Below are 26567 nucleotides of genomic sequence, written 5' to 3' on the forward strand. Positions count from 1 at the left end.
CAGGTTTCAGTCTGCATGGTTGCTGATAATAAAATAATTGTAAGTATGACATATACTATCTACATAGTCATGACTATAAGGCATGAGAAATAATATAGTCAGGCCATGTGCAGTGGCTCATGCCTGTAATCCTAGCACTTTGGGAGGCCAAGGCAGGTGGATTGCTTGAGGTCAGGAGTTTGAGACCAGCCTGGCCAACATGGTGAAACCCCATCTCTACTAAAAATACAAAAATTAGCCGGGTGTGATGGTGCGCGCCTGTAGTCCCAGTTACTTGGGAGGCAGGAGAATCGCTTTAGCCCAGCAGGCAGAGGCTGCAGTGAGCTGAGATTGCACCGTTGCACTCCAACCTGGTCAACATGCGAAACTCCATCTCAAAATAAATAGATAATATAGTAAAATAGCATCACAATGCTGGGCATGGGGCATGCTGGCTCACACCTGTAATTCCCGCACTCTGGGAGGCCAAGACAGGAGGATCGCTTGAAATAAGGAGTTTGAGACCAGCCTGGGCAACAAAGCAAGACCTCAACTCTACAAAAGGAATTTTTAATTAGCCAGGTGTAGTGGTACACAGCTAGTGTACCTCCCAGTTACTTGGGAGGCTGAGGCAGGAAGATCTCTTGAACCCAGGAGTTCAAGACTGCAGTGAGCTATGATAGAACCACTGCACTCTAGCCTGGGTGACAGAGGAAAACCCTGATTCAGAAAAAAAAAAAAAAAGAAAAAAAATATATATAGATGGAATTTTGCAATGATCAGGTCTATGAAGAAGATATTTCTTACCTAATTGCAATATAATATTGTTATTTACTGAATAGTCACAGTGAGATCCTGCTGCCCCTGCCTACTTACAACCTGAGTTGTGCCTGTTCTGTGTCCTGCAAGATACATGGAGCCTTAGGGAAATTATAGGTCAGGTGTAAATGAAATGTGTGGGAAATGGAGGCGATGGTTCCACTCTACATTGTATAGAGAAGGCTGAACACTTTTGTGGCCATGGTGGTTTTGTCCCCTTTAATGTGGTATAAGTCTAGTTCATACATTAATATTTAGTATTTTATTCCTACTGTGCAATATAACTTTTTCAGGAGCAATAAACTAAAACAAAAACATTCCAGAAACTCATATTTCATTATAAATTAAGTTCTGAATTTCGATTTCTCAAAGTTGATTATGAAGGTGAAACTTCCACAAAATGTCAACATTTACCTTCCATCATGGAGGTCAAAGATAGATCACCAGCCTCAAACAAGATGATACAATTCTGATTCAGAAGCATCACATCTATCAAAAGTTAGTAATTATTTTAAGACTGTGCCTGAAAACAACAAGTGGATCTGCAGAAGTGGATTTACATATCATCCTGTAAATCATGACTCTTCTCTTAGATCAAATTTTTCCTCAGAAAAGTACTTCAGTGTGATAGTATTAATAACATGTTTTTCTGACTGGGCGAGGTGGCTCACATCTGTAATCACAGCACTTTGGAAGGCTGAGGTGGACGGATCACTTGAGGCCAGGAGTTTGAGACCAGCTTGGACAACATGGTGCAACTCTGTCCCTACTAAAAATCCAAAAATTAGCTGGGTGTGGTGGTGCATGCCTGTAATCCCAGCTACTTGGGAGTCTGAGGCACGAGGATTGCTTGAACCCAGGAGAGAGAGGTTGCAGTGAGCCGAGATCACGCCACGGTACTCCAGCCTGGGCCACAGAGCAAGATGAGACTGTGTCTCAAAAAACAAACAAAAAGGCCATTGCAGTGCCGTGGACCTGTAATCCCAGCACTTTGGGAGGCCAAGGAGGGTAGATCACCTGAGGTCAGGAGTTCAAGGCCAGCCTGGACAACATGGTGAAACCCCGTCTCTACTAAAAATACAAAATTTAGCTGGGCATGGTGGTGCACACCTGTAGTCCCAGCTACTCGGGAGGCTGTGGCAGGAGAATTGCTTGAACCTGCAAGGTGGAGTTCCAGCATGGGCGATAGAGCCAGACTCCATTTCAAAAAAAAAATAGGCCAGGCGCGATGGCACACGCCTGTCATCCCAGCACTTTGGGAGGCCGAGGTGTGTGGATCACCTAAGGTCCTAAGGTCAGGAGTTCAAGACCAGCCTGACATGGTGAAACCCCGTCTCTACTAAACACAAAAAATTAGCCAGGCATGGTGGCACACACCTGTAGGCCCAGCTACTTGGGAGGCTGAGGCAGGAGAATCACTTGAACCCAGGAGGCAGAGGTTGCAGTGAGCCGAGACTGCACCATTGCACTCCATCCAGCCTGGGCAACAGGGGCAAAACTCTGTCTCTAAATAAATAAATAAATAAAATGCTTTTCTCTGCAGCCCTCGCCAACTTGAGTTCGGAAATTTGAGCCTTTGCAGACCCACCTGCTTCCTACAATGGAATTGAACAAGTCTGAACTGGCGCATTTAGTTCAAACTCAGTTCAAACATGTTATCAAAATAGCATCTGAAACTAAAAAAAATTCTCAGCCTTTGTTTTTTTAGCAAATTACAATTCTTACAATATTGCAAACAGGAAGACATTAAAATATATCCCTATGGAGCAATAAAACTCAATGAAAGTTCAAAAGAGAATGTCTTTTGAAAGTGTGTAACTGAACTGTTTTTGTCTTTTAAAGAGGGAGTCTCGCTATGTTGCGGAGGCTGGACTTGAATTCTTGGGCTCAAGCGATCCTCCCGCCTCAGCCTCCCGAGTAACTGGGACTACAGATGCGGCCACCATCCCCAGTTCAACATCCCGACATGTAGGAGTAAACTCTTCTGACGGGTACGCTTGGTCTTAATTGGATCAACTGACATTCCGAATCCAAATATAATTGAGAAGGGCCACGATTTTGCAGCATCCAAATCTGGTGACGCACTCACAAGAATCGAGAGTTCCTTACTCCCCGGGGGCGGGGGCCTGCGAGCCCTGTGTGCCTGGTGCAGGAACAGCAGCGCCGCGTCACCCGGTTCCCCCTTCCGGGCAGTAGGTGGAGCCTCTTCCTGTCCTGACAGCGCCGGACAGAGGCACCCCGCCCTCCCGGCATTCCCCTGAGTCGCCGCAGGATGAGCGAGAAAAGCTCCGCCCCCATCGGGTGCGCGTGCGCACACGGCGGCAGCCAAACCGCAGGCGCCGCCGCAGGCGCGCGCCCCCTTCCCGCAAGTTCGCGCGCCCACGCACGCGCCCGCTGACGCGCAGGGCCTGCCCGGGGGCCGCGGCGAACCGGGCTGGAGGCGGGTTGGGGGCGGGACGAGGGCGGGGCGGGGAGGGCCGGCAGGGGGGCGGGGCCGAGGGGGGCCGGGAGGAGGGCAGGGCGGGGCGGGGCGGGGCGGGGTGGGGTGGGGGGCGGTGGGGAGGAGGGCGGGGCCGGGGGGAGGTGCTGGCGGCCGCGGGCGCCGAAGCGGGAGGGCAGGGCCGGCGGGCGGCGCTGGAGTCGGCGCGGGTGCAGGCGCCATGGAGGCCGAGCGGCGTCCGGAGCGCCCGCCTGCGGAGCTTAGCAGCCCGGGCCAGACGCCGGAGGAGGGCGCGGAGGCCTTGGCGGAGTTTGCGGCGCTGCACGGCCCGGCGCTGCGCGCTTCCGGGGTCCCCGAACGTTACTGGGGCCGCCTCCTGCACAAGCTGGAGCACGAGGTGCGGGGAAGGGCGGCGGGCACGTGCGGCTGCCGGGGTGGGAGCGCGGCGGGAGCCCGCGGCGCGGGGCAGGAAAGGGCGCTCTTGGGCGGCGGAAGCCGCGCTGAGCCACCCCGACCGCGTTCTGGGCAGTTCTGGAACGGCGTGGAGTTGGGGGCCGAGGAGTGACAGCAGGAGACCAGGGTACCTGCGGCCCTGATCTGCCTGGGCCCGAGGCCGGCCGGGGGCTGCGGTGGAAACTTTAGGTCCTCCACACACGCGAGCCTCACAAAGCCCTTTGAGGAGTGAAACTCATCTCTCCCACTTCACAGATGAGAACACTGCGGCTCCGAGGGTCCCTTCAGAGGGATTCTTTCAGCCGCTGCCTCACAGGGACAACGGGAACCCCGTGAATTTGTGTGACTGTAAGTGTTGGGTTCACCGAATTCAGTGTTTTTTCATTTTATTTGAGCCTCGGGTTCCCCTCATCTTGCAGATTAAAGAAAACAGGCTGTGAGAGGTGGAGGAGAAATCTAAAGAAAAATGGAAAAGGTCGAGAAGCCTCTAGGTTCTCTCCCTTTTTGTGAGGACGGCCCATCCTGCTCACCTGCCTCCACTCCAAAGCGTTTCCCACTGTCCTGGCTGGGGATGAGCCCTGGATTTTGATTGTGTGCCCAGGGGCTGAAGCCACAGCGCCTTCCCGGGCTGGCTGGGGGGTCTTTTCTTTAGCTGGGACCCGGCATCTCCTTCAGGTGCCGCCTCCCCGACTGAGATGAGCCAAGTGGCGCAAGTGATGAAGTGGAACCCCAAGAGCCAAGAACAGGGACCCGGGCCGGGAGCTAGGAGTCCCTGAGCCTGGCTGCTGGCCAGACCCTACGGTCTCTGAGCCAGTTTTTCTCTGTGTAATCCTGGTTGGACTAAGAACCTTCCTGCGAGAAAAGGACAGTGAGTGGCACCTCCTTATGCTACAGTGTCACAGAGTTTCCTCTGCCCCTCACTTCTGCCATATGCTTTCCGAGGCCCACTCTGGTCCCAGGCCTGTGCTGGGTGGAAGGGACCGTGGTTTGTTCGTGAGGACAAAAGATTTCCCATGTGCTGCGTGAAAGGAGCACAGTGGGAATGACCAGCTCCTCCTGCCCAGCCAGCTTCCATGGCAGCACGCCCTCCCTCGGGCAGTCACTCCCCCATCTGAGTCCTGTTCTCCATCCGGGAAGGGGATGGTGAGACACCAGCTGGCTCCCACAGTATTGGAGGGATGGGAGGTGGCATGAGAAATATGCCTGGCACACAGGGTGGTCGCCACCACATCGCGTCGCCTGCCCAGGCTGCCCTGCCTGCTGTTGCCCTACTAAGGGGCAGCAAGTGTTTTTACGTGACCCTCCCCAGCCATTAAGGGCAGAGCTGAGTCACTGCTTTACCAGACACAAACTTGCAGCTCTTCCGAGGGAAGCCTCCGGCTGCTGCTGGGGGAGGCCGCCAGAAACAGCAGCACCACCTGCCAGTGCCGTGGGCCCTTCTACCCCTGGCCATCAGCCCTCCTGCCTCACCTTAGGCTGGCTGCCCTGGAAAGGATGGGGAAGAGATTTTTTTTTTTTTTTGAGACGGAGTCTGCTCTGCCACCCAGGCTGGAGTGCAGTGGAGTGATCTCGGCTCACTGCAAGCTCCGCCTCCAGGTTCAAACGATTCTCCTGCCTTAGCCTTACCTAAGTAGCTGGGATTACAGGCGTGCACCACCACACCTAGCTAGTTTTTTTTTTTTAATAGAGATGGGGTTTCACCATGTTGGTCAGGCTGGTCTCGAACTCCTGACCTCATGATCTGCCCTCCTCGGCCTCCCAAAGTGTTGGGATTACAGGCGTGAGCCACCGCGCCCGGCCGAAGAGATGTTTTTAAAATGTCTACTCTTCTGTCTGCACAAGAAACCACCCCCCTTATCTCCTGGGAAACTCTTCCAGTCCTGCCATGAAGGGGTTGTGGTTACCCCCATTTCACAGCTGGGTTGAAGCCGAGGCAGGCTGTCTCCCTCAGCCTCAGACTGTCCCCTGGGGATTTGGGGTACTGGGGCGGAAGCCTGAGGTCTGGATTCCAGCCCTCTGAGCCTCCCCCCAGTCCTAAACTGGAGAAGGCAGTAGCCTCCCCAGACCCACCTTGAGGACTAAAGGAGAACTGGACGCCCCTTGTCTCAGATGCCTTGTCTCTCACGTGACCCCTGGTTTGCTCCACCCTGGGCTATCTGCCTCCAGGCCTTCGATCTTACTCTTCCCTCTGCCTGGAGTTCCTTTCCAGCCTCACCCTGTGGCCTCATGTTTAAATCTTCCCTCTGGTTATGGTTCCTCATCCATAAAGTCTTCCCAGGCCCTCCAGGCCCCAGAGCAATTTACCTGATACTCTCAGGTGACCTAGAACTTACTCAGCCATGAGCTCCCTGAGCGAGACCATGAGTGATTCATCCTCATGCCACCAAAGGGCAAGTCCTGCCCGGTGCATAAAAGCTGCCTGCACCTGAGTAGTTAACTAGTTTCCAACTGCCGTTTTTAATCGAGTAGTGGGAAATAGGTTATCAGGAGGAACTGGCCTTTGTTGAGCCTCCACTGTGTGCCAGGCCTTTATGCATGCTGTTTGATTTCATTCCGTCAGTGTCCTGAAAGGTGGATGACACCCACTCTCACAGGTGAAGAAACAGTCTCAGAAGCGTAACAATGGCACCCCATGCTTATAGATTATAGAGCATTTGCTGTGGCCGGGTCCCACTCTGAGCTCTGGGTATGAATCATCTGATCCTCCCAGTAGTCCTCAGAGGGAGGTTCTGTTATTCCCATTGTGTGGATGAGGAAACACCTACAGGATAGTTAAGTAACTTGTTCAAGGTCACTTGTCTAGGAAGTGGTGAAACCAAGATTTGAACCCACACAGCCTGACTCCAGAATGTGCCCGGAAGCCCCCCTTGCCGGCTTGTGGCAGACAGTGCGTGAGTGTGGCTGGGTCAGGGACCCCTCTGCTCCACGCACACCAGAAGAGGTCACTTGCCTGCTTGACTAGCCATGTGAGGCAGGACCAAGGCCCTTATCTTCCCGTCCCACCTTGACCTGGGGCCTCGCTTCCTGTTGGCCTGGAGTGGATGGGGCTGGGCTGGAGGAGGCTTCTCTGTGAGTTGACTCAGCTGTCCTAGTGTTGAAGGGTTCTTCTGTGAGGGGCACATTGGGGTGTGCCCCCAGCCACCAAGATCCTGACTCTTCCATTGACTTCTCTGCCTTTGGGGCCTCTCTTTCCCCGTAATGTGAAGAGGGTGGACTACAGATACCTCCAGCCAGTCCTCGAGGTCCCGTCTCCATGCACAGCATCCCATGGGACAAGGGGCTCTGGATGACAGCTCAGGCGATGGTGGGGTATGTTAGGTCCCCATTCTGACCCTGAAATCTCCAGGAGCTTCAATCTGCCTGCCCATAAGACTGTGTGTAGTTGCATTAAACAGGTCCCACTCCTCTGAAGGAGACAAGTTTGTCTTTGAGGCCTGGGTGTGGCACCTTGGGTGGCTTTCTGGAGCCAGTGGTGAAGGCATTAGGGGTAGGGTCTCCTGCCCATGCCCTTGCTGACCTGAGCTCTGGCCCCCAGGTTTTCGACGCTGGGGAAGTGTTTGGGATCATGCAAGTGGAGGAAGTAGAAGAGGAGGAGGATGAGGCCGCCAGGGAGGTGCGGAAGAAGCAGCCCAACCCGGGGAGCGAGCTGTGCTACAAGGTCATCGTGACCAGGGAGAGCGGGCTCCAGGCAGCCAACCCCAACAGGTAGGAGCCTGGCCAGAGACACCACCATGACCTTCACCTGGTGGAAGGTCGGAGATGCAGTAATGCAGATTCTCCTGGGCCCTGCACCTCCGCTGGACATCTTCCTCAGGACGGCTTTGTGGCAAAAGCACATGTGGCCAGTGGTGTGTCCATCCGGGCTTCAGAGTAGTGTCCATGGCAACACAAAGCATTCTTATGGTGACCAGATGGACTGTGGCCTGACAGCCTCTCCCAGAAGTGTCATTGTCACAGAGGTCCTGCCACAGGGCATTAGGAGTTCGTTTTGCCCGAGGTCACCCTCCAGGTTAAGGGTGCAGGTCAGCCTTACCCTCCCCGGTCACAGCCCCTTTCTGGTCCTGCTGAATTGGAATCTGGGCTGGGTCCTGGAACACCTGAGGACCTGAGACCCAGAGCAGGCCTGGCCTTGCCAAGGGCCATGGAGTAGTTAGGGCAGAGCTGAGACTGTACCCCAGGCTTCCTGCCCCTAGGGACCAAGAGTGGCTATCCCTAGGACAGGCCTGCGGGCCCGTCGGCCAAAGGTTTTGTGGACCCTCGGAGAAACTTGCCGAGCCCCTGTGTCCATGCACAGCTCTTTGGGCAGGGGTCTGGTCCCTTCTGCAGAGCTTCTCCCACCTCCTCCTCCAGCTGTGAGTGGGCAAGTCACCCCAGAAATATGGAGAGTCCAGCACCCCCGCCCATGCGTGCTCGGGCTCACCCTCCCCTTCAGGTTCAGTGAAGTGAGTTTTGTGCCGCTCAGGCCCAGGAACAGGTGAATTCAATGCAGTGGCTGCCCGTGGAGCTCCCAGCTCACATTCTCTCTCAGGCCTACAACCACAGAACCCGCTGCCAGCCGTGCTGTGGGTGGGGTGGTGGGAGGCTGGGAATCCAGAGTCTTGGATTTGGAGCCTGAGCGTTCATTTCAGCCCTACCTGCTTCTGGGCCTTTCTGCTTCCAGGCCTTCATCCCCCTGAGTCTCCCCTGATTGCCAGGCCCCAACAAGCTTTCCATCCTCATCCCCATACCTCTCTTTGTACAGCACCCCTTGTTGCACGTGCCAAGGGTCACCCCGAAGGCCTGGCTCTGCCCTGCGTCCTGTGGTCACCCACTCTAGCACAAGCACAAGAGTAAACCCACTTATTTAAGACGGGCCAACAAAACTCATGTAAGCACAAGAAGATAAATACTCTTGAACTTGCCCCCCAGCCTAAGAACTGGAACATTGACTGTCCCTTTCATTTTAAAAAGGGGACAGAGACGGAGGCAAGCTGGGGACTGCTTTGCCCATTAGGCACCTGTTTGGTGCCTCCTAATCCGGCAGGGCTCTGGGAGGATTATGGTCAGCCCTGTGTCCTACAGGGTAGGGACGGCTCGTCCTGTGCTACAGCCCCAACCTGCTTCTGTAGGAGCTCAGCTGCAGGTGTCCTGTGTGCGGGGACTGGAAGCCTCTCCCACAGAAAAGCCTTGGTGCTTCCAGAAGACCTGGCTGCATGGGTGAGGCGTGTGGTGGCCCCCGTGCTGTCTGCCTGCGCTGGCCCCCGGCGTGTAGAGCCTTCGCTTTTGTTGAGCAGCTGTGGTGTGCCCGGCCTGCAGGCAGCAAGATGGGAAGCATGGGCCAGCCCTGCAGTGGCCCGAGGTCCAGGTTCATGCTAGTGACTGCTGGTGTGTTTATTGTAAGTGCTTGGTGGACAGTGGGTATACCACATATCTGGTCTCATCTGCTGCTTGTGACAGCCTGGTGACAGGCGGTAGACACCCCTGCTGCCCTGTTTGAGAAGCTTGAAGAGGAGGAGGCGCTTGCTCAGGATCACACAGGCAGTGAACAGCAGCGCCAGCACCTAACCCAGGCCCACTGGAGTCCAAACTGGGCATAACTATGGCACCCGGTAGACCAAATCTCAGGAAGCTTGAGTCCTGGTCCCAACACAGCCCTGGGCCTCTTCCTCCCCCCACTTCCCTTTGCCCCGTGCCTGCCCGGCAGCCTCACATTGTGGCCTGTGCCTGCAGCATCTTCCTCATCGACCATGCCTGGACGTGCCGTGTGGAGCATGCACGCCAGCAGCTGCAGCAGGTGCCCGGGCTGCTGCACCGCATGGCCAACCTGATGGGCATTGAGTTCCACGGTGAGCTGCCCAGTGCGGAGGCTGTGGCCCTGGTACTGGAGGAGATGTGGAAGTTCAACCAGACCTACCAGCTGGCCCATGGGGTGAGTGGGTAGCTGGGCCCTGGGGACGGGGAGGACAGGCATGGGCACAGACCTCTGCTGCCCTGTGCCATCAGGCCGGGTGAGGGGCTCTCCAGAGCAAATAGCTCACTTTCTCCTGTGGCTTCCTAAGGAGCATGCTATCCTGGGGACCTCTGAGCTCGCAGGACACAGCCCTCTCAGACTCCTAAACTCAGAGGGCCCAGATGACTCAACTGCCTCTTTCCTGGCGCCTGTGATTCTGTCACTCTCTTAAAAGCCCTCAACCATCCCTCACCCACCCCTGTTGGCCTCTCTGCGGACTCACCCTGTGCTCCAGCCCCTCACCACTCTTAGTTCAGGAAAAGACTCCTGCTTGTTTCTCATGATTTTAGCTTAGATGTCACCTCCTCCAGGGAGCCTTCCTTGAGCTCAAAGACTACTCCCCCCACCCCCCAATTACCCACAAACCCAGATACAACCCTACGGGTGCCGGGCTGTGTGCCTTGTTACCAAACACCCTTTTACCACGAGTTGTCACACTGCGTTACCCAGGCCTGTGTCCCGGTCTGCAAAGGCAGGGCTGCTGTCCCGGAGCCCCTAGCTTAGCTAAAGGGCCTGGGGTATATGTGAGAGGGCCTCCAAGATCAGAGAGGTAGCTGTGGGCTGATGGGTGCTCGATGTCTGGGTTCCGGAAGGGAGTTCCAGTAGCTGGACGGGTGAGCGAGGAGTACCACATGTGCTCTGTCTGCAGACAGCCGAGGAGAAGATGCCAGTGTGGTATATCATGGACGAGTTCGGTTCACGGATCCAGCACGCGGACGTGCCCAGTTTCGCCACGGCACCCTTCTTCTACATGCCCCAGCAGCTGGCCTACACGCTGCTGTGGCCCCTGAGGGACCTGGACACTGGCGGTAAGTCCAGCACCTGCCCACCCTGGAAGAGGGGCCTCAGCCCAGTGTCCTGTCACCCTCTCTGATGAGCACGCATGTCTTGGCACAGAGGAGGTGACCCGAGACTTTGCCTACGGAGAGACAGACCCCCTGATCCGGAAGTGCATGCTGCTGCCCTGGGCCCCCACCGACATGCTGGACCTCAGCTCCTGCACGCCTGAGCCACCCGCCGAGCACTACCAGGTGCGGCCCTCCTCCACCCCCGGGCCTGTCTGCTTGGTAGCTTCCAGAATGTTCTCTGTGCAGACACCAAATATTATGGAACCCCAGCCGGGTGCCAGGCCCTGAGCCAGTTACCATGGGAGGCATAGAGAGTTTTGGGAGCCTCTGAGAGACGAGGAGCTCAGAGAGTGAACACAAGCTGCCTGTGGATGTGCGACTGGGGCTCCAGATCCCAGGGTACCTGGTGCTGGTGTCCGTCCTCAGAGGGTCCATGCTGCTCCCTCAGGAAGGAGGGGGCTGTGCAGTTGGTGTTGGCCATGAACCCCACTCAGCCCCGTCCTCATCTCACCGAGGCACAGAAACACCCTATGTTCACATATCGTGTGCCTCCCTCACTCAGCAGGCCTGCAAGTTACCATCAGGGTCACTGTTAATTGATAACAAAAGTGCTTTCAGTCTCGCTCAGGGCCCCAAGGGACCCAGCTGGGCCACTTGGAAGTGCCTGGCTGGAGGTAAGAGCTCATCCAGGCCCCATACAAAGAGGCTGGCGGGTTAGGGAGCCAGAGTTGGCGAGGCCCCAGTGCCAGGGGAGGAAGAGGAGCCTATGGGAACGTAGCCACCTCCAGGACCAGTCAGGGCTGGGTAGGGGGTTCCTCCCCTGACCCGTCTCTCCTCCCCTTCCCCTCTCATCTGTTGCTGCTTCCGTAGGCTGGAACCAGCCTACAGGGGAGCCTGTGCTTAGTACTTTGTGGCCATATGCCACTCAGTTCCTTACAATTTTACAGTTTTGTTTTTATCTTCATTTTACTGAGGATGAGGACATTGAGACACAGAGAGGTTAAATCACTTGCCAAGGGTCACACAGCAGGTGGAAGAGCTGGAGTCCAGAACCAAGGGGACCTGGCGGCTTGTGGGCTGAGGCTGCCGGCTTGCCCCACGGTGACTGAAGTCGTCCTTTTTGCACACCAAGCACTCACTAAGTGCCTCGGAGGGTTGTGGGAAGGGTTAGATGAGTGGGCGCGTGGAGTGGTCGTGTGCTTGTGTGGGCACTCCTCACCGCAGGGGTGGGCTGTAGGGGGGGCCTCCTTTCACTTTCGGTCTAAGTCAGTGATGATTGAACCAACCATGCCAAAAACAAGGCAGTCAGTCTTATTGGTTCAAAGGGTGCTTACAAGCCTCCCGGAGCCCCTGCACCAGGAAGGTGCTTAGTACACGTTTGCCTGAAAAAGTGAATGCGTTTGTGGATGCAACTGGAGGGACAAACGCTTCCTGGTCTTGGGGTTGTTTGTTAATGGAACATGAACTAAAAGTTCGTGTTTTTCCTTGGGAAGCTCTGCTCTGACCAGGAAAAGGAGAAGATACAAGGCCAGGTGTCCTTGTTTTTTTCCCATTTGACCCTTCACAATCAGGTCTGTGCTCTGGGCCCAGGATTGCCTGTATCGATTAGCTGTGGCTGAGTAACAAGTAACTCTAAAACTTAGCACCTTAAAACAGCAAACATTTATTATCTCACACGATTTCTGTGGGCCAGGAGTTCAGGAGTGGCTCAGTGGGGTGCCTCTGGCCTCAGGTCTCCCTCGAGGTACACAGGCTGCCCGTTGGGCTGCGCACCCGCTTCTGTACGGCATATGTGCATGCCTGCTGTGTTGGTGCTGGCTGTTGGCAGGAGGCCTGGGCTCCCTGCCTTGTGGGCCTCTCTGTAGGAGTGCTCAGGTATCCCCAGAATGTGGCACCTGGTTTCTCCCAGAGCAAGTGATCCGAGGGAGAGAGTGAAGAGGAAGCCTTGGGCTTCATGGCCTTGTCACAGAAGCAACCCTGTCCCTTCCACCCTTTTCCTGCTTATTAGAAGCAACTCAGAGATGGATGCGGCTCTGCCTTTGGAAGAGAGTGTCAAAGAGTTTGTAGGCATGTTTTCATCTTTTTTTTTTTTTTTTTTTTTTAAGATAGGGTCTTGCTTTTGTCCAGGCTAGAGTACAGTGGCATCATCCTAGCTAACTGCCACCTCTAATTCCTGGGTTCAGGCAATCCTCCTGCCTCAGCCTCCCAAGTAGCTGGAATTCCAGGCAACGGCCACCAAGCCCCGTTAATTATTTAATTTTTCTGTAGAGACGGGGTCTCAGTATGTTGCCCAGGCTGGTCCTACACGCCTGGGCTCAGGTAGTCCTCCATCTCAGCTTCCCAAAGTGCAGGCATTACTGGCTTGAGCCACCATGTGCATCCACATGGCCATGTTTTAAATCATCACACTGCTGAAGCTCCGGACAGGGCTCCTAGGACCAAGCGGCTCCTCCCAGGAGCAGTTTAGCACCTTCTTTCCCATGTGATTTCGAGGTAGCATTGAGAAGATGTGCAACAATGTTTACCTTGTTCTTTTGATACCAAACTAAGACTGTTCAGCACCTGAGGGGCCTGGACCCCCAGAATCCTGGGGTGAGGGGGTGGTTAGAGGCTTTGGGGTGTTGGGAGGGAGGAGCAGCCATACGCCCCGTGAGGCCATAGAACCTGACGCCAGGCAGGGAGCCTTGTGTCCCCTCCCTCTCTTCCTTTTCTTTTCTTTTTTTTTTTGAGATGGAGTCTCTCACTCTTTCCCAGGCTAGAGTGTAGTGGCGTGATCTCGGCTCACTGCAACCTCCGCCTCCTGGGTTCAAGCGATTCTCCTGCCTCAGCCTCCTGAGTAGTTGGGATTACAGGCACATACCACCACACCCAGCTAATTTTTATATTCTTAGTAGAGTCGGGGTTTTGCCATGTTGGCCAGGCTGGTCTTGAACTCTTGACATCATGTGATCCACCTGCCTTGGCCTCTCAAAGTGCTGGGATTATGGGAATAAGCCACCACGCCAGGCCTTTCCCTCCCTTCCTTGACCTCATCTCTACCTCCAATGTGTTTCCTTCTAGGCCATTCTGGAGGAAAACAAGGAGAAGCTGCCACTTGACATCAACCCCGTAGTGCACCCCCACGACCACATCTTCAAGTGCGTAGCCCCCACTCCTTGGCCTGAGACTTGTCCCCATTCGCCACCTCCCACGCTTCGTGGTTCCCACAGCCCCAGAACAGTGCTTGGGGCATGGCACGTGGCGCACAGCAAGTCAGCTGTGTCCTGTCTGGGCACTGCAGTGACAAGTGCAGGGAGTAGTTCTTGGGATCCCAGAGAAAATGCCGCGGAAAGTGCAAGAGTGAGCTGGGCTTTCTGGAGATTTTGGGTTTTTTTTTGAGACGGAATCTCTCTGTCACCAAGGCTGGAGTGCAGTGGCACGATCTCAGCTCACTGCAACCTCCGCCCCCCAGGTTTCACACCTCACCCATGAGGCCAGGCGTGGTGGCTCACGCCTGTGATCCCAGCACTTTGGGAGGCCCAGCCAGGCGGATCACCTGAGGTTGGGAGTTCAACACCAGAACACCAGCCTGGCCAGCAGGGTGAAACCCCGTCTCTACTAAAAATACAAAAAAAAAAAAGTATGGCATGGTGGCGGGCGCCTGTAATCACAGCTACTCGGGAAGCTGAGGAGGAAGAATCGTTTGAAGGCTCTTCCTGCAGTGAGCTGAGATCAGGCCACGGCACTCCAGCCTGGGCTACAGAGCAAGACTCCTTCTTAAAAAAAAAAGAAATAAAAACATCCTTGAAAGTTAAAAAGCCGGGCACAGTGGCTCACGCCTGTAATCCCAGCACTTTGGGAGGCCGAGGCGGGTGGATCACAAGGTCAGGAGATCGAGACCACGGTGAAACCCCGTCTCTACTAAAAATATAAAAAACTAGCTGGGCGCGGTGGCGGGCGCCTGTAGTCCCAGCTACTCGGGAGGCTGAGGCAGGAGAATGGCCAGAACCCGGGAGGCGGAGCTTGCAGTGAGCCGAGATCGCGCCACTGCACTCCAGCCTGGGCGACAGAGTGAGACTCTGTCTCAAAAAAAAAAAAAAAAAAATAGGAATAGGCCATGGAAATGCTGGCAGTGGGTAAAGGGGTCTCCTGGGCAGAAGCGTCGGCCACCACTGGTCCCCATCCCACCCCGTCCTCTGGGCACCAAGGGGTCCCGTTACCAACCCTGCATGCCATGGGGCTGCTCCACTTACCCGGATGCCATGCTCCTCCAGTCCTGGAACCCGACACCAGCCAGGCCTGTGCGTGCCGGCCCTCCCCAAAGCAGGGAGCCTTTGCTGGCTGGGAACATGCTGGGCACCTACAACAGGCACCTGGGCTGCCAGGAGGGGCCCCTCCCGAGAGGCTGCAGGTGTGGCTGGTGAGTTAAGGAAGGCCAGGCCAGCAGGTCCAGGCTGGACACCTTGTGGAAATAGGCACAGGTGAGGACCCAGAGATGCAGAGCAGGTTCCGCCTTAGCCTTCACAGGAGCTCCTCTCTGAGGCTCCCAGATACTCCCCTTGGCTGCCTAAATTTGGTCCAGCCAGGAACAGGCAGCCTGCTCCACTCTGTCCCCTCCACTGGGCCTGAGGGCTTTCCTCCTGCTGGCCTCTGCCCCAGCTGGGCAGCCCAGGGGCTCTTGCTGGGACATGAGTCTGGTGGTGACCTGGCTGGGGCCTAAGGTCCCTCCACCTCCTCTGGGGCAGAGGCCCGTGTGAAATTGGAGGCCATGGGTTCATCCTTTTTCCATGTGAGAGGAAAGAACTAGCACATAATAAACACCCAAATTATGCCATTTAATTTTAACGACAAATGTGAGGTGGACGGTGTGGTCCAGTCCTGAAGATGGGGAACCAGGAGTCACAAGGGTACGGGTTGCCCCCCTCCCTCGGCAGATCGGAGGGAGCAGGTTCTGAACCTGGGCTGTCCAACATCGTGACTCGAACCCAGGACTCGCCTCTGCCTCATTAGCTTCAAAACAGGGAGGGGAGTCCCTGAGCTAGGGCTGGTGCTGGAGTCCCACTTGGACACTTAGGAGCCGGGGTCACCCAGCTCGGGGTCTCCCCACAGGGTCTACACGGATGTGCAGCAGGTGGCCAGCAGCCTCACCCACCCGCGCTTCACCCTCACCCAGAGCGAGGCAGACGCCGACATCCTGTTCAACTTCTCACACTTCAAGGACTACAGGTGAGGGCACTTCTGGCCACAGGAGTCCTCCCAGTCAGGGCCTCTAGGCACCGCCGGCCACCCCTTGAGCTGGCGCACCTGCCTCCGCCCTGCAGGAAACTCAGCCAGGAGAGGCCGGGTGTGCTGCTGAACCAGTTCCCCTGCGAGAACCTGCTGACTGTCAAGGACTGCCTGGCCTCCATAGCGCGCCGGGCCGGCGGCCCCGAGGGCCCACCCTGGCTGCCCCGAACCTTCAACCTGCGCACCGAGCTGCCCCAGTTTGTCAGCTACTTCCAGCAGCGGGAACGGTGGTAAGTCTCAGACACGGCATCGGCACGCTCCATGGCCCTTTCCCCCAGCCCAGCCTCTGTGTCCACCTGCTCCTCCGTGAGCACCCACTGTGGAAACCGTGGTGTGGGAGCTGAGCTCTGGGCCCCGAATGTCACGACTGGCCTCATGGACTGCAGGACCTCTCCAGGCTTTTGCTGGGGCTGTCCTCTCCACCGCAGCGCAGCTCCGTGGGCTCTGGCCAACCCCTCCTCGTTCCCCAAGCCCCTGCCTCTTGACAGCTCCTCTCTGGTGCCCACTCAGCTCCCAAGGAGAAGTGGGCCACCCACTTCTGCCGCTGTGTCCTGGGGTGGCACCATGTGGGAACACAGGCCCCAGGTGCCACCCAGACAGCCCTTCTGCTCCCCAGGGGCGAGGACAACCACTGGATCTGCAAGCCCTGGAACCTGGCTCGCAGCCTGGACACCCACGTCACCAAGAACCTGCACAGCATCATCCGGCACCGAGAGAGCACCCCAAAGGTGGGCCCTGCAGCCCAGGAGCCCCGGGGCTCAGGGCCCTGGCTGGACAGTGAGAGGTGGGGCAGAGGGGACCAAGTGTCATGGTCCTCAGGGACAGGTCCAGGCTGGGCAAGATGGCTTACACCTATAATCTCAGCACTCTGGGAAGTGGAGGAACACTTGAGCCCAGGGGATTGAGGCTGCAGTGAGCTGCGATCGTGCCACTGCACTCCACCCTGGGTGACAGAGCAAGACCCTGTCTTTAAAAAAAGAACTGTCCTGGGTGCGTCTACCCTCCAAGTCCCTACCACATAGCGTGCCAGGTATGGCGACCCAGCAGGATGAGGTGGCTGAGCCTGGACAAGGAGCCTCTCAGAGCCGTGGTAAAGATTCGTAGTGAGGGGACATCCAGAGGCAGTGTTGGGATTGCAGGGCACAGAATCCGCCTGGGCTGTATACCTTGTCAGAGGCTGGCAGGAAATGCATCACAAGGGGGATTGTAATGGAGACTTCAGGCTGTGGGGTGGGGGTGGATGGAATTATGGGTGAGAATTTATATTCCATTTCAATTAAAAATGGATATAAAGACTTTGCTGCAGAGCGTGGTGGCTCACGCCTATAATCCCAGCACTTTGGGAGGCCAAGGTGGGCAGATCACCTGAGGTCAGGAGTTCGAAACCAGCCAGGCCAACATGGAGAAACCCCTTTCTGCTAAAAATACAGAAATTAGCTGGGGGTGGTGGGGGGCACCTGTAATCCCAACTGCTTGGGAGGCTGAGGCAGGAGAATCACTTGAACCTGGGAGGCGGAGGTTGCAGTGAGCTGAGATTGTGCCATTGCACTCCAGCCTCGGTGACAGAATGAAACTCCATCTCAAAAAAAAAAAAGGACCGGGCACAGGCACAGTGGCTCACACCTGTAATCCCAGCACTTGGGGAGGCCGAGGCGGGCAGATCACAAGGTCAGGAGATCGAGACCATCCTGGCCCACACGGTGAAACCTCGTCTCTACTAAAAATACAAAAACTTGGCATGGTGGCAGGCACCTGTAGTCCCAGCTACTCAGGAGGCTGAGGCGGGAGAATGGCCTGAACCCAGGAGGTGGGGCTTGCAGTGAGCCCAGATCACGCCACTGCGCTCCAGCCTGGGCGACAGAGCGAGACTGTCTCAAAAAAAAAAAAAAAAAGACTTTGCGGCTACCTCGGCAGGTTTGAAAAGGCAGAAGGAGGAGTAAAGTACAGCCCTGTCTTTGCCCCTGCGTGGTTTTGTGTGCTCAGGAGCCCCAGAGTGCTCTGTCCTGGCCCAGCAGAGGGGAGACGAGGGCCACCAGTGAGCTTGCGCCTGTGTCCTCCAGGTTGTGTCCAAGTACATTGAAAGTCCTGTATTGTTCCTTCGAGAAGACGTGGGAAAGGTGAAGTTTGACATCCGCTACATCGTCCTGCTGCGGTCAGTGAAGCCCCTGCGGTTGTTCGTGTATGATGTATTCTGGCTGCGGTTCTCCAACCGGTAAGTGGAGGGGCGGCTGGGTCCAGGGTCAGGGAGCTGGGGGACCGGGTGAAGGTAGCGGGTGGGCGATGGGCCCTTTTTGGAATCAGAAAGTGTAGTTGGAAGGTGCCCTCCATCACTCACCCCACAAGCAGCCCTTGGAGCTTGTCTCCCTTCGTGGTAGTTGGCAGTGACTTGCCCTGCCCACATCAGAGTTCTGGCATTGCCCACAGTAATGGATGTGAACATTCTTTGTAAAAGAACCAGGTGCCGTTTTTATGGACCTGCAGAGACTTCACAGCTAGTATCTCACTCACCTCCACCGCAGCTCAGTGAGGCCGTGGGGCTCCCCCACCCACACAAACAAGGAAACAGGCTCCTGCCTGGGCAGCAGGTGGTCCTGCCCCAAGCCCTGAGCCCCTAGCTGGGAAGGTTGGGTGGGTGGCACCTCCCTCGCAGGGACAAGGCTGGCTCAAGAACCCACACGCGCTTGTCTCCCAGGGCCTTCGCACTCAACGACCTAGATGACTACGAGAAGCACTTCACAGTCATGAACTACGACCCGGACGTGGTGCTGAAGCAGGTAGGGCCTGAGAGAGGTGCAGAGCAGGTTCACACGGAGGCCAGGGCACACCCAGACCCCACCCCGCCCACACTGCCTCCTGGGAGGACTGGCACACGGGCGGGTCCCAGGAGCCGCCTCCTGAGTTCCTGCTATGGAAGGTGATTGTTAGCCCTGCCAAGATGAGCCGGGCTGGGTTCTCTGTTGTCTCAGGTAGGCCTCCGGGTACTCGCTGTGTTTGAGATGATGCGGACACAGGGGGATGTGGCCAGCAGCAGGTTGAGACAGTGTGTTCCCAGCCAGGGCTTAATCCTCACCGCCACTTCAACCGGAAAAGCACACCACCCTGTGAGCGCCAGGGCAGGCAGGGCCGGGAGGCACAGAGACGCATATGCTGAGAGGCCCCACCTGCTCCAGCTGCCTGCTGGCCCGTGACCCTGCCCGGGTCTAGGACCTCCTGTCCTCCCTGGTGCACGGTGCTGAGCAGTGCCCTGTGCAGTGGGCACTTAGTGAATGGCAGCTCCACCATCTGAGCACCTGGAGCTCAGGGGCATCTGTACAAAGGCCCTTCCAAGGTGGGGGCGAGAAACCAGAGCTGGCCAGCCAGTGCACGGGGACAGGTAGGCACAGCTTCCACAGAAGCGAGAGGCCAGCTCTGGGTACAGGAAGGAAGAAAGGAAGTCCTGGAAGGCTTCTGTGACCTGGCTGGTTAATGAGTGTTTCAGATGCACAAAACACCTACCCCACCCTGCCTATCACCAGCCTTGCAGGCGCCCTGGACTCCCCATGCAGCCAGCCCCAACGCTCCCCGGCGCCTGAATTGTGTAGCTGTCATTCCCAGGCGTGTCTTGATTCTTTTCAGCACAAGTATGTCCCTGACCACTCAAGCTGCTGTTTTGCTTACTTAAGTTTTTTGTTTTGTTTTGTTTTGTTGAGAGACAATGTCTCACTCTGTCACCCAGGCTGGAGTGCAGAGGCGTGATCTCGGCTCACTGCAATCCCAGTCTCCTGGGCTCAAGCCATCCTTCTGCCTCAGCCCCCTAAAGTAGCTGGGACTACGGGCACGTGCCTCCACGCCCAGCTAATTTTTTGTATTTTTAGTAGAGACAGGGTTTCACCATGTTGCCCAGGCTTGTCTCAAACTCCTGGACTCAAGCTATCTACCTGTCTCGGCCCCACAAAGTGCTGGGATTACAGGCATGAGCCGCCACGCCCGGCCTCCTACTTAGGTTTTTATGTCAATATCATCTTATGGAACAGATCCTTCTGCAGCTTACTTTGTTGGCTGAGTGGCATGTTTTGAGGCTCAGGGTTGTTGCTAAGTGTAGCTGCAGGTGGTTATCCGAGGTCTTCACTAACAATAAACCATGGCACGTGAACACGCGTGGAGGCTCCTGTCCATTGCCCAAGTCTGAGGAGTCCTCTAGGAGGACTTGGAGAAAGGGCCCTGCCATGCCCTGGTGACTGTACCAGCACACACTCCTCACGGGGCCCAGCGGTCCTGTTGCTTCTGTCCCTCTTATCCTTGCCTGTGTTGAAGCCTACTCCGTAGGACCGAGAGCCCTCAGCAGGGCCCCAGGACGTTGCTGGAAGTCGCCCTCAGGTTCCGAGCCCCTCCCTTCTGTACTGCGGGGATCATCCCAAGAGACCTCTCCTGGAGCCCTGTGCCTGGGGACGTGCATCCAGCACGGCGTGGATGGCGGGCTTCCGTAGGGGCCTTTCCTGGCTTGTCCTTTACTGGGAGAAACCTGAGCCGACTGCCACCTTCATCGGGTGTGTTTTGGGTAAAGTCTTGAGGCCAAAAAGATCTTGCGTCCCTCAAGCACTCCGAGCTGGTGCTGAGCCGGGGCACAGGCGGGTCCCGCGGGGTGTTCTGAGCTCCGCCTCCTTGGCACTGTACTGAGCTGAGTGTGAGGGTGGGTGCCGGCTCAGGCCCTGCAGTTTCTGGAGCTCTCGATGTTCAGTGTCTCGCGTGAGCCTCACAGCCGCCTGGCAAAGTCAGTTTACTGGGCAGGGCACATTTTTCCACTTCACAGAGGAGGAAACAGGCTCAGAGAAGTTAATCCGTTTGTCCGGAGTCACGCAGTGAGACCTGGAGCCCAGACTCCATCTCCTACCTTCTGTTTGGACCCTGAGGGGCTGGCTGCCTGCTCTTGGAACCCCCAGCCAATGTCAGAAGCTTCTGGTCCAGGCAGTGGCAGGCTGCCTGCTCCCCGGCCCGGCAGGGCCTGTGCGGAGCGCGATGATGGACCCTGCGCGGGGCGCGATGATGGGCCCTGTGCGGGGCGCGATGATGGACCCTGTGTGGGGCGTGATGGGCCCTGCGTGATTTGGACTCTGCGGAGCGTGATGTGGACTCTGCGGAGCGTGATGTGGACTCTGCGCGGAGTGTGATGGGCCCTGTGTCTGTTGCAGGTGCACTGTGAAGAGTTCATCCCCGAGTTTGAGAAGCAATACCCAGAATTTCCCTGGACGGACGTCCAGGTAAGTCCTGCCCTGCACACCATCGCAGGCCAGTGGGGCGGGTCCCGGCCTGGGGGCCTGCAGGAGCCGCTCTCCTCCCTCTCGGCTGGTGTGGGCTAGGAGGGACCTTTGTCCTCTGCAGTTGGTCCTTCTCCCCAGAGGCTGGCGAGACAGCGTGGGCTCCCCTCCCTTTCCACCCTGGGCGTTTGTGGGTGCTTCTGAGAGGGAGGGAGCTGGAGGGGCTGGTGGGGCACCCCTGGGACAGCCAGAGGGCGGCAGCACTGCCTGAGCGCGGAATCCCAGTCATCTGGAGACGCAGGCTGGGCCCCCATGTCCGGCAGCAGCATTCTGGGTGCTGTGTTGAACTCCTTGGGGCAGTGGGGAGCCACAGGGGGTCTGAGGCAGGAGATGGGCAGATTTGCAGAAGGTGGGCGCCAGGAGTAAGAGGCCAGGTGCTGAGTGGAGGCGGCCATGGTGAGGTCTAGAGACGTGAACATGTGGGAAGGGGTGACTTGGACCATGTGGGGCCCGGGGCTTCGACAGGGGCAGCAGACCCCCATTGGGAGGCTGTGTGAGCAGGCCTTGTGACTCAGCCTCCTCGGTCCCCAGGCTGAGATCTTCCGGGCCTTCACGGAGCTGTTCCAGGTGGCCTGTGCCAAGCCACCGCCCCTGGGCCTCTGCGACTACCCCTCATCCCGGGCCATGTATGCCGTCGACCTCATGCTGAAGTGGGACAACGGCCCAGATGGTAAGAGGGGCGCCCCATCTCCTGATCCAAACCAGCAGGCGCCCCCTCTGCCAGCCAGCCACATGCCTGGAGAAGGCAGGGGGCTGCCCCAGGCTGTCCTGTGGTTTGAATCAGCCAGGAATCTGGGTTGGGGAAAGCCCTGGCTCAGCCCACAGGGAAGGGAAGTGCCTGCCGTGCAGAGACTGTAGGGGACAAGCTGCAGGTTGGGCCTGTGTGTCGGGGAAGAGCTCACAGCACAGGAGACCCATGTGAAAGGCACCCTGACCCCAACCCACACCACCCTGGCCGGCCTCCCCTGTGCCAGACCCACACACTCTCCACTGCTGCTGCATGTCTGCTTTTTTTTTTTTTTTACTAAACTGAACATCCAAGCCTAAAGGGCCAGGCTGTCATCCCTAGGGCTAGAGGCAGCCCTGGCCTCTCCTGGAGAAGCAGATGTCAGGCCAGGCCTCCCCAACAAAGTCAAGAGACCCAAGTTCTAGGTCCGGGCTTGCCCTGCTCATCCCCTGGGAATCAGGGCCCAGGTTCACGGCCTCCCCAGCCTTTGCTGGGTCCCCAGGCCTTTGGCCCTGCAGAGTGAAGCCACCGAGCCTTCACTCTCTGCTGTGCTCTTTGCCGTCAGGAAAGCGGGTGATGCAGCCGCAGATCCTGGAGGTGAACTTCAACCCCGACTGTGAGCGAGCCTGCAGGTACCACCCCACCTTCTTCAACGACGTCTTCAGCACCTTGTTTCTGGACCAGCCCAGCGGCTGCCACGTTACCTGCCTTGTCTAGGCACTCACTGTCCCCAAAACCTGTGCTTGGGGCAGGATTCCAACCTCAGTTCTCTGAGCTACTTCTGCAAAGGCCCCCATGCCCCTCCCCACACCAGCTCTGGGCATAGCCTCAGCCCCAGGCCTCTGTCCTCCCGAGCCATCCTCCCGGCCTCACACTCCGGGAGCACAGCGTCCTCCTCCCACCTGTGGGTCAGAGCAGGACAGTGATGGTGCCCCCCGGGCTGAGCACCACCCCAGGCCCTGCCCTCACCCCTCACCACCATCCGTGCACTGATGAGTCTCCAGTTTAGCCAAGGGCTTCGTTCCTGGCGTGGAGAATTTGTTCCTGGCTGCTGTGTTTCCAGGGGTGCTGGGGGAAGGGTTCCGTGGAGTGAGACAAGGTGTCCTCGGGAGCAGGGTTCCACTGGGAAGCGTCTGGGAGCCCTGTGTCAGTCACACAGTGCAGGCCGGTTTCTCTTCCGGGGTCTCTGCTCTTATGCATGAGGATGACCTCGAAATGGGTGTGGGGCCCCACACTGCACCCACAGGGCTCTATGCAACAGGGGCCCAGGAGCAGCCTGAGGCCACCACCAGGCAAGCCTGCCTTATCACCCATTCCAGCTCACCCAGGACCTTCACCAGCAAACCTCCTGCTGAGGTCCTGGCAGGAGGCCACTGTTAACTTTTCCGTTTGCTGAGGGTCACAGCCCCGACAGGGAAGTCGGTATCTGTCTTCCCAGTGGTTGCCCTGCTCGCTGGGCAGTCTGCAGAGTCCCGCCCTCGTCTGAGATGGGCCAGGATCCTTCAGCAAGGGGCGCCTGGGGCTGGGACTGATTGTGGACGGCGGAGCACCGACAGAAAAGGATTCCAAGGAGAACTTCAGGTTAAAGTCAGATGCCACCTACCAGGGTCTACAGTCAAAATGTTGACTTTTTCTTATTTTTTAATGTATGGGAGAAAAATGTAAAATTCCAGTTCTTTTCTAATTGTGTTTCTGAAATTAGGAGTCAGCTGCCAGCGTTTTTGTGGGGCTGCAGTGTGCCTGGTTCCAGCTCACGGGCAGTGGGTGGCCTAACTCCCCAGGCAGGCGGGAGCTACTTCCAGAGCCTTCCAGTGCGTGGGAGGGCAGGGCTAGGTGTGGCGGTGTCTCCTCTTTGAAATGAAGAATTATCTTTCTTGTAGCAAAGCTGCGCCGGGTGATGCTGCCTCCTTTCTCCGTGTTGTCTGGGCCCCTGTTTACAAGCACACCTTGCCCTTTCTGAGGGGAGCCATGCTCTAGCCCCTGGAGAACCTGTTGCAGGGACAGGGCAGGCCCATCGCCTTTGGCAGCTCCTGGAGAGCTGTTGACATGGAGTCCCCCTTTATTGGTTCGTGCTGCAATAAAGGCCATCTTCTCTTACTTCTGCCCTCTTTTCTCTTTGGACCCCGGAGCCACAGGCTCAACCTGGCCTATCACCCCAGCTGTCACTGAAAAACCCCAAATACCAAGAAGTCACCCAGAAAAAGTGGGAGAAGAAATAAGATGGCCTTTAGATCGCAGGCCTCCACCCCAAAGTCTGATTTCTCTGTGCTGGATCTGTTTCCAAGCTGGCCAGGAGCCTCAGTCCTAGTGGCCCTAGAGATAGCGGCCTCCCCACACTTGCCTCCTTGTCCTGGGGTGGGGACAGTGAGAAACCCTGCCCACTGGGGCATCCGCAGAGCCCCTCAGGCCACTGCTGGGCAGGTGCATGGACACCGTCAGTGGGTGGCAGCAGCGCCACATGGTGACCAAGGAGGTTAAGATTCAGAAGGCAGGCCAGGCATGGTGGCTCATGCCTGTAATCCCAGCACTTCGGGAGGCTGAGGCAGGCGGATCACGAAATCAAGAGATCAAGACCATCCTGGACAACATGGTAAAACATGTAAAAATACAAAAAAAAAAAAAATTGCTGGGCATGGTGGTGCATGCCTGTAGTCCCAGCTACTCGAGAGGCTGAGGCAGGAGAAACGCTTGAACCCGGGAGGTGGAGGTTGCAGTGAGCCACTGCACTCCAGCCTGACGACACAGTAAGACTCCGTCTCAAAAAAAAAAAAAAGAAGACACAGAGCGGCCCAAGGCAGGCTGCCTGGACTGCGCTGCTTCTCTCCTGAGCCTCCCTTTGAGGGGAGGCCTCAGGACTGATGCCCACATGGACTCTGTCCAGATGCTCAGCAGCCGGTGCTCTCACTGGTTCCCAGCTCACTTAAAACCTGGTGCCCAGGGAGCAGCTGGGACAGCCCCCAGAATCAAGACCACATGGTCCAGGCTTTCCGTGCTTGTAGATAGCTGTTCTCTGTCCCCACATGTCCTTGCACCTCTGCTCACTGCAAATGGACACCCCCAAGGAAGGGTGGACATAGAGACCCAGGGACTCCATGAGCTGGAAGACCAGCTGGCTCCAGGTGCTGAGGCAGTTGCCAGGAGATGTTTATCGCACTAAATACTTCTTCTTGGTACTCATTTGCAGCCTCGTCAATCTGTGTTAAGAAGCCATCCAAAGCCAGAATTGACCAGGCACAGTGGTTCATGCCTGTAATCCCAGCACTGTGGGAGGCCGAGGTGAGCGGATCACTTGAGGTCAGGAGTTTGAGACCAGGCTGCCCAATGTATTGAAATCCCATCCTACTAAAAATACAAAAATTAGCCAGGCATGGTGGTACGCACCTGTAATCCCGGCTACTCTGGAAGCTGAGGCAGGAGAATTGCTTGAACCTGGGAGGCAGAGGTTGCAATGAGCCAAGATCGTGCCATTGCACTCCAGCCTGGGCGACAGCATGACTCTGTCTCAAAAAATAATAAACCCACTCAGCATCAAAGCCTTAAGTCCCTAGTGGATGACAGCAGCTTAGAAAAGGGGGTAATGTCTGTTACGAGCAAGGGAAACCGCCAGGCTGTTAAAAAGAAACCAGCAGATGAAATGCTAAATGTATTCTCTCGCCCGTTTTTCCAGGGCGTTTTTGTGGCAGTGCGTGTTTTGTGGCCAGCAAGAGCCATGTGGGATATTTGCTACAGATGAACAACCCCACGAGTTGGGCGGAGATGGCAGAAGTCTGGGTTGCACTTTCTCCAATCCCTAAGTGTCTGGCATGCACTCAGGTGTCCCTTGACACTTCAAAGGATACCCCTGTGCCCTGCGGGGATGGCGCCTGCTCACTGGCATGCTGGAGCAGGAGACAGCCTGGCCTGTAAGTTTCTTGCTAGCAAGGACCTCTCTGCCATCCGCTGCTTGGACTAATGTCTGCACAGAGTTCTGGAGGAATACAACTCTGAGTGTCTTGGAGAACTTCAGAAATAATAAAAAGGATACACAGAGGCTCCCCAGCTGGCTCCTCTGCACCGGTGAGCGTCAGGAAAGCCATGTGGGCTGAGAGCTCAGCTGAGTGCCTGTGGCCACAAAGCTGTTGGGTCCTGCAGAGTGTGATCTGTCGGGCATCAAACTCTGCCAGAGTCGAGGGAGCGGGAGGCTAAGGGTCAGGATGGAGCGGCTCAGCCTCTGGGCGGGAGCCATCCCTTCTGTCAGAAGAATGCAGTTGACTGTCTTTGCTCATCTTTTCCCTGAGCTGTTCGTTCTTTCGTGTGTGTGTGTGGATGTGGGTGTGGGTGTGGGTGTGGGTGTGGGTGTGGGTGTGGTGTGCGTGCGCCAGAGTGAATGGTATAGACAGTCTCCCTATGTTGCCCAGGCTGGTCTCAAACACCTGGCCTCAAGCAGTCCTCCCGCCTCAGCCTCCCAAAGTGCTGGGATTACCGGTGTGAGCCACTGTGTCCAAGCTTTTGTGAACGTCAGGTTGCGTTTGAGGTTCGGGTCGGGAGAGGACACAGGAGTCGGGGGAGAAAGGAGAGGAGGCAGCAGCCACGGGCTGCTGAGTGATGGCAAGCTCTCTATGAACATTTTGCCAATTTGAACAAACTTAGCCGCCAAAAACAAAACGCCCAGCAGGTCAGGCCTGGCCGCAGGGAGGGAGCAGCAGGCTGTGTTGCTGAGTGCTGCATGGGTGTGGTGACCAATAGCAGGATGGAGGGCGCTGCATGTGGTTCT

General features: G+C 56.7%; 1 protein-coding gene across 3 annotated transcripts; it reads left to right on the plus strand.

Annotated features, from left to right (window-relative positions):
* Positions 1–3393: 3393 nt before the first annotated feature.
* On the plus strand, positions 3394–26041 carry TTLL12 (tubulin tyrosine ligase like 12). 3 transcript variants are annotated; one of them, XR_012089431.1, is made up of 16 exons: positions 3394–3635; positions 7227–7396; positions 9401–9599; positions 10330–10489; positions 10578–10711; positions 13589–13665; positions 15617–15733; positions 15829–16023; positions 16410–16521; positions 17854–18005; positions 18486–18567; positions 20962–21030; positions 21619–21757; positions 22380–22446; positions 24999–25090; positions 25482–26041. XR_012089431.1 is itself a non-coding variant. In XM_007976010.3 (15 exons), the coding sequence occupies exons 3-15, from the start codon at positions 7257–7259 to the stop codon at positions 22529–22531; spliced, it is 1728 nt and encodes a 575-aa protein (XP_007974201.1). In that variant the 5' UTR covers positions 3529–3635; positions 3947–4039; positions 7227–7256; the 3' UTR covers positions 22532–23911. The 3 variants fall into 3 exon arrangements, 2 of the variants coding, with proteins under 2 accessions (XP_007974200.1, XP_007974201.1); XM_007976010.3 differs by lacking the exons at positions 24999–25090; positions 25482–26041 and adding an exon at positions 3947–4039 and having other exon boundaries at positions 3529–3635; positions 22380–23911; XM_007976009.3 differs by lacking the exons at positions 24999–25090; positions 25482–26041 and having other exon boundaries at positions 22380–23911.
* The last annotated feature ends 526 nt before the right edge of the window (positions 26042–26567 follow it).

The sequence above is a fragment of the Chlorocebus sabaeus genome, chromosome 19, assembly GCF_047675955.1.
Source record: "Chlorocebus sabaeus isolate Y175 chromosome 19, mChlSab1.0.hap1, whole genome shotgun sequence".
In the NCBI taxonomy this organism is placed as follows: domain Eukaryota; kingdom Metazoa; phylum Chordata; class Mammalia; order Primates; family Cercopithecidae; genus Chlorocebus; species Chlorocebus sabaeus.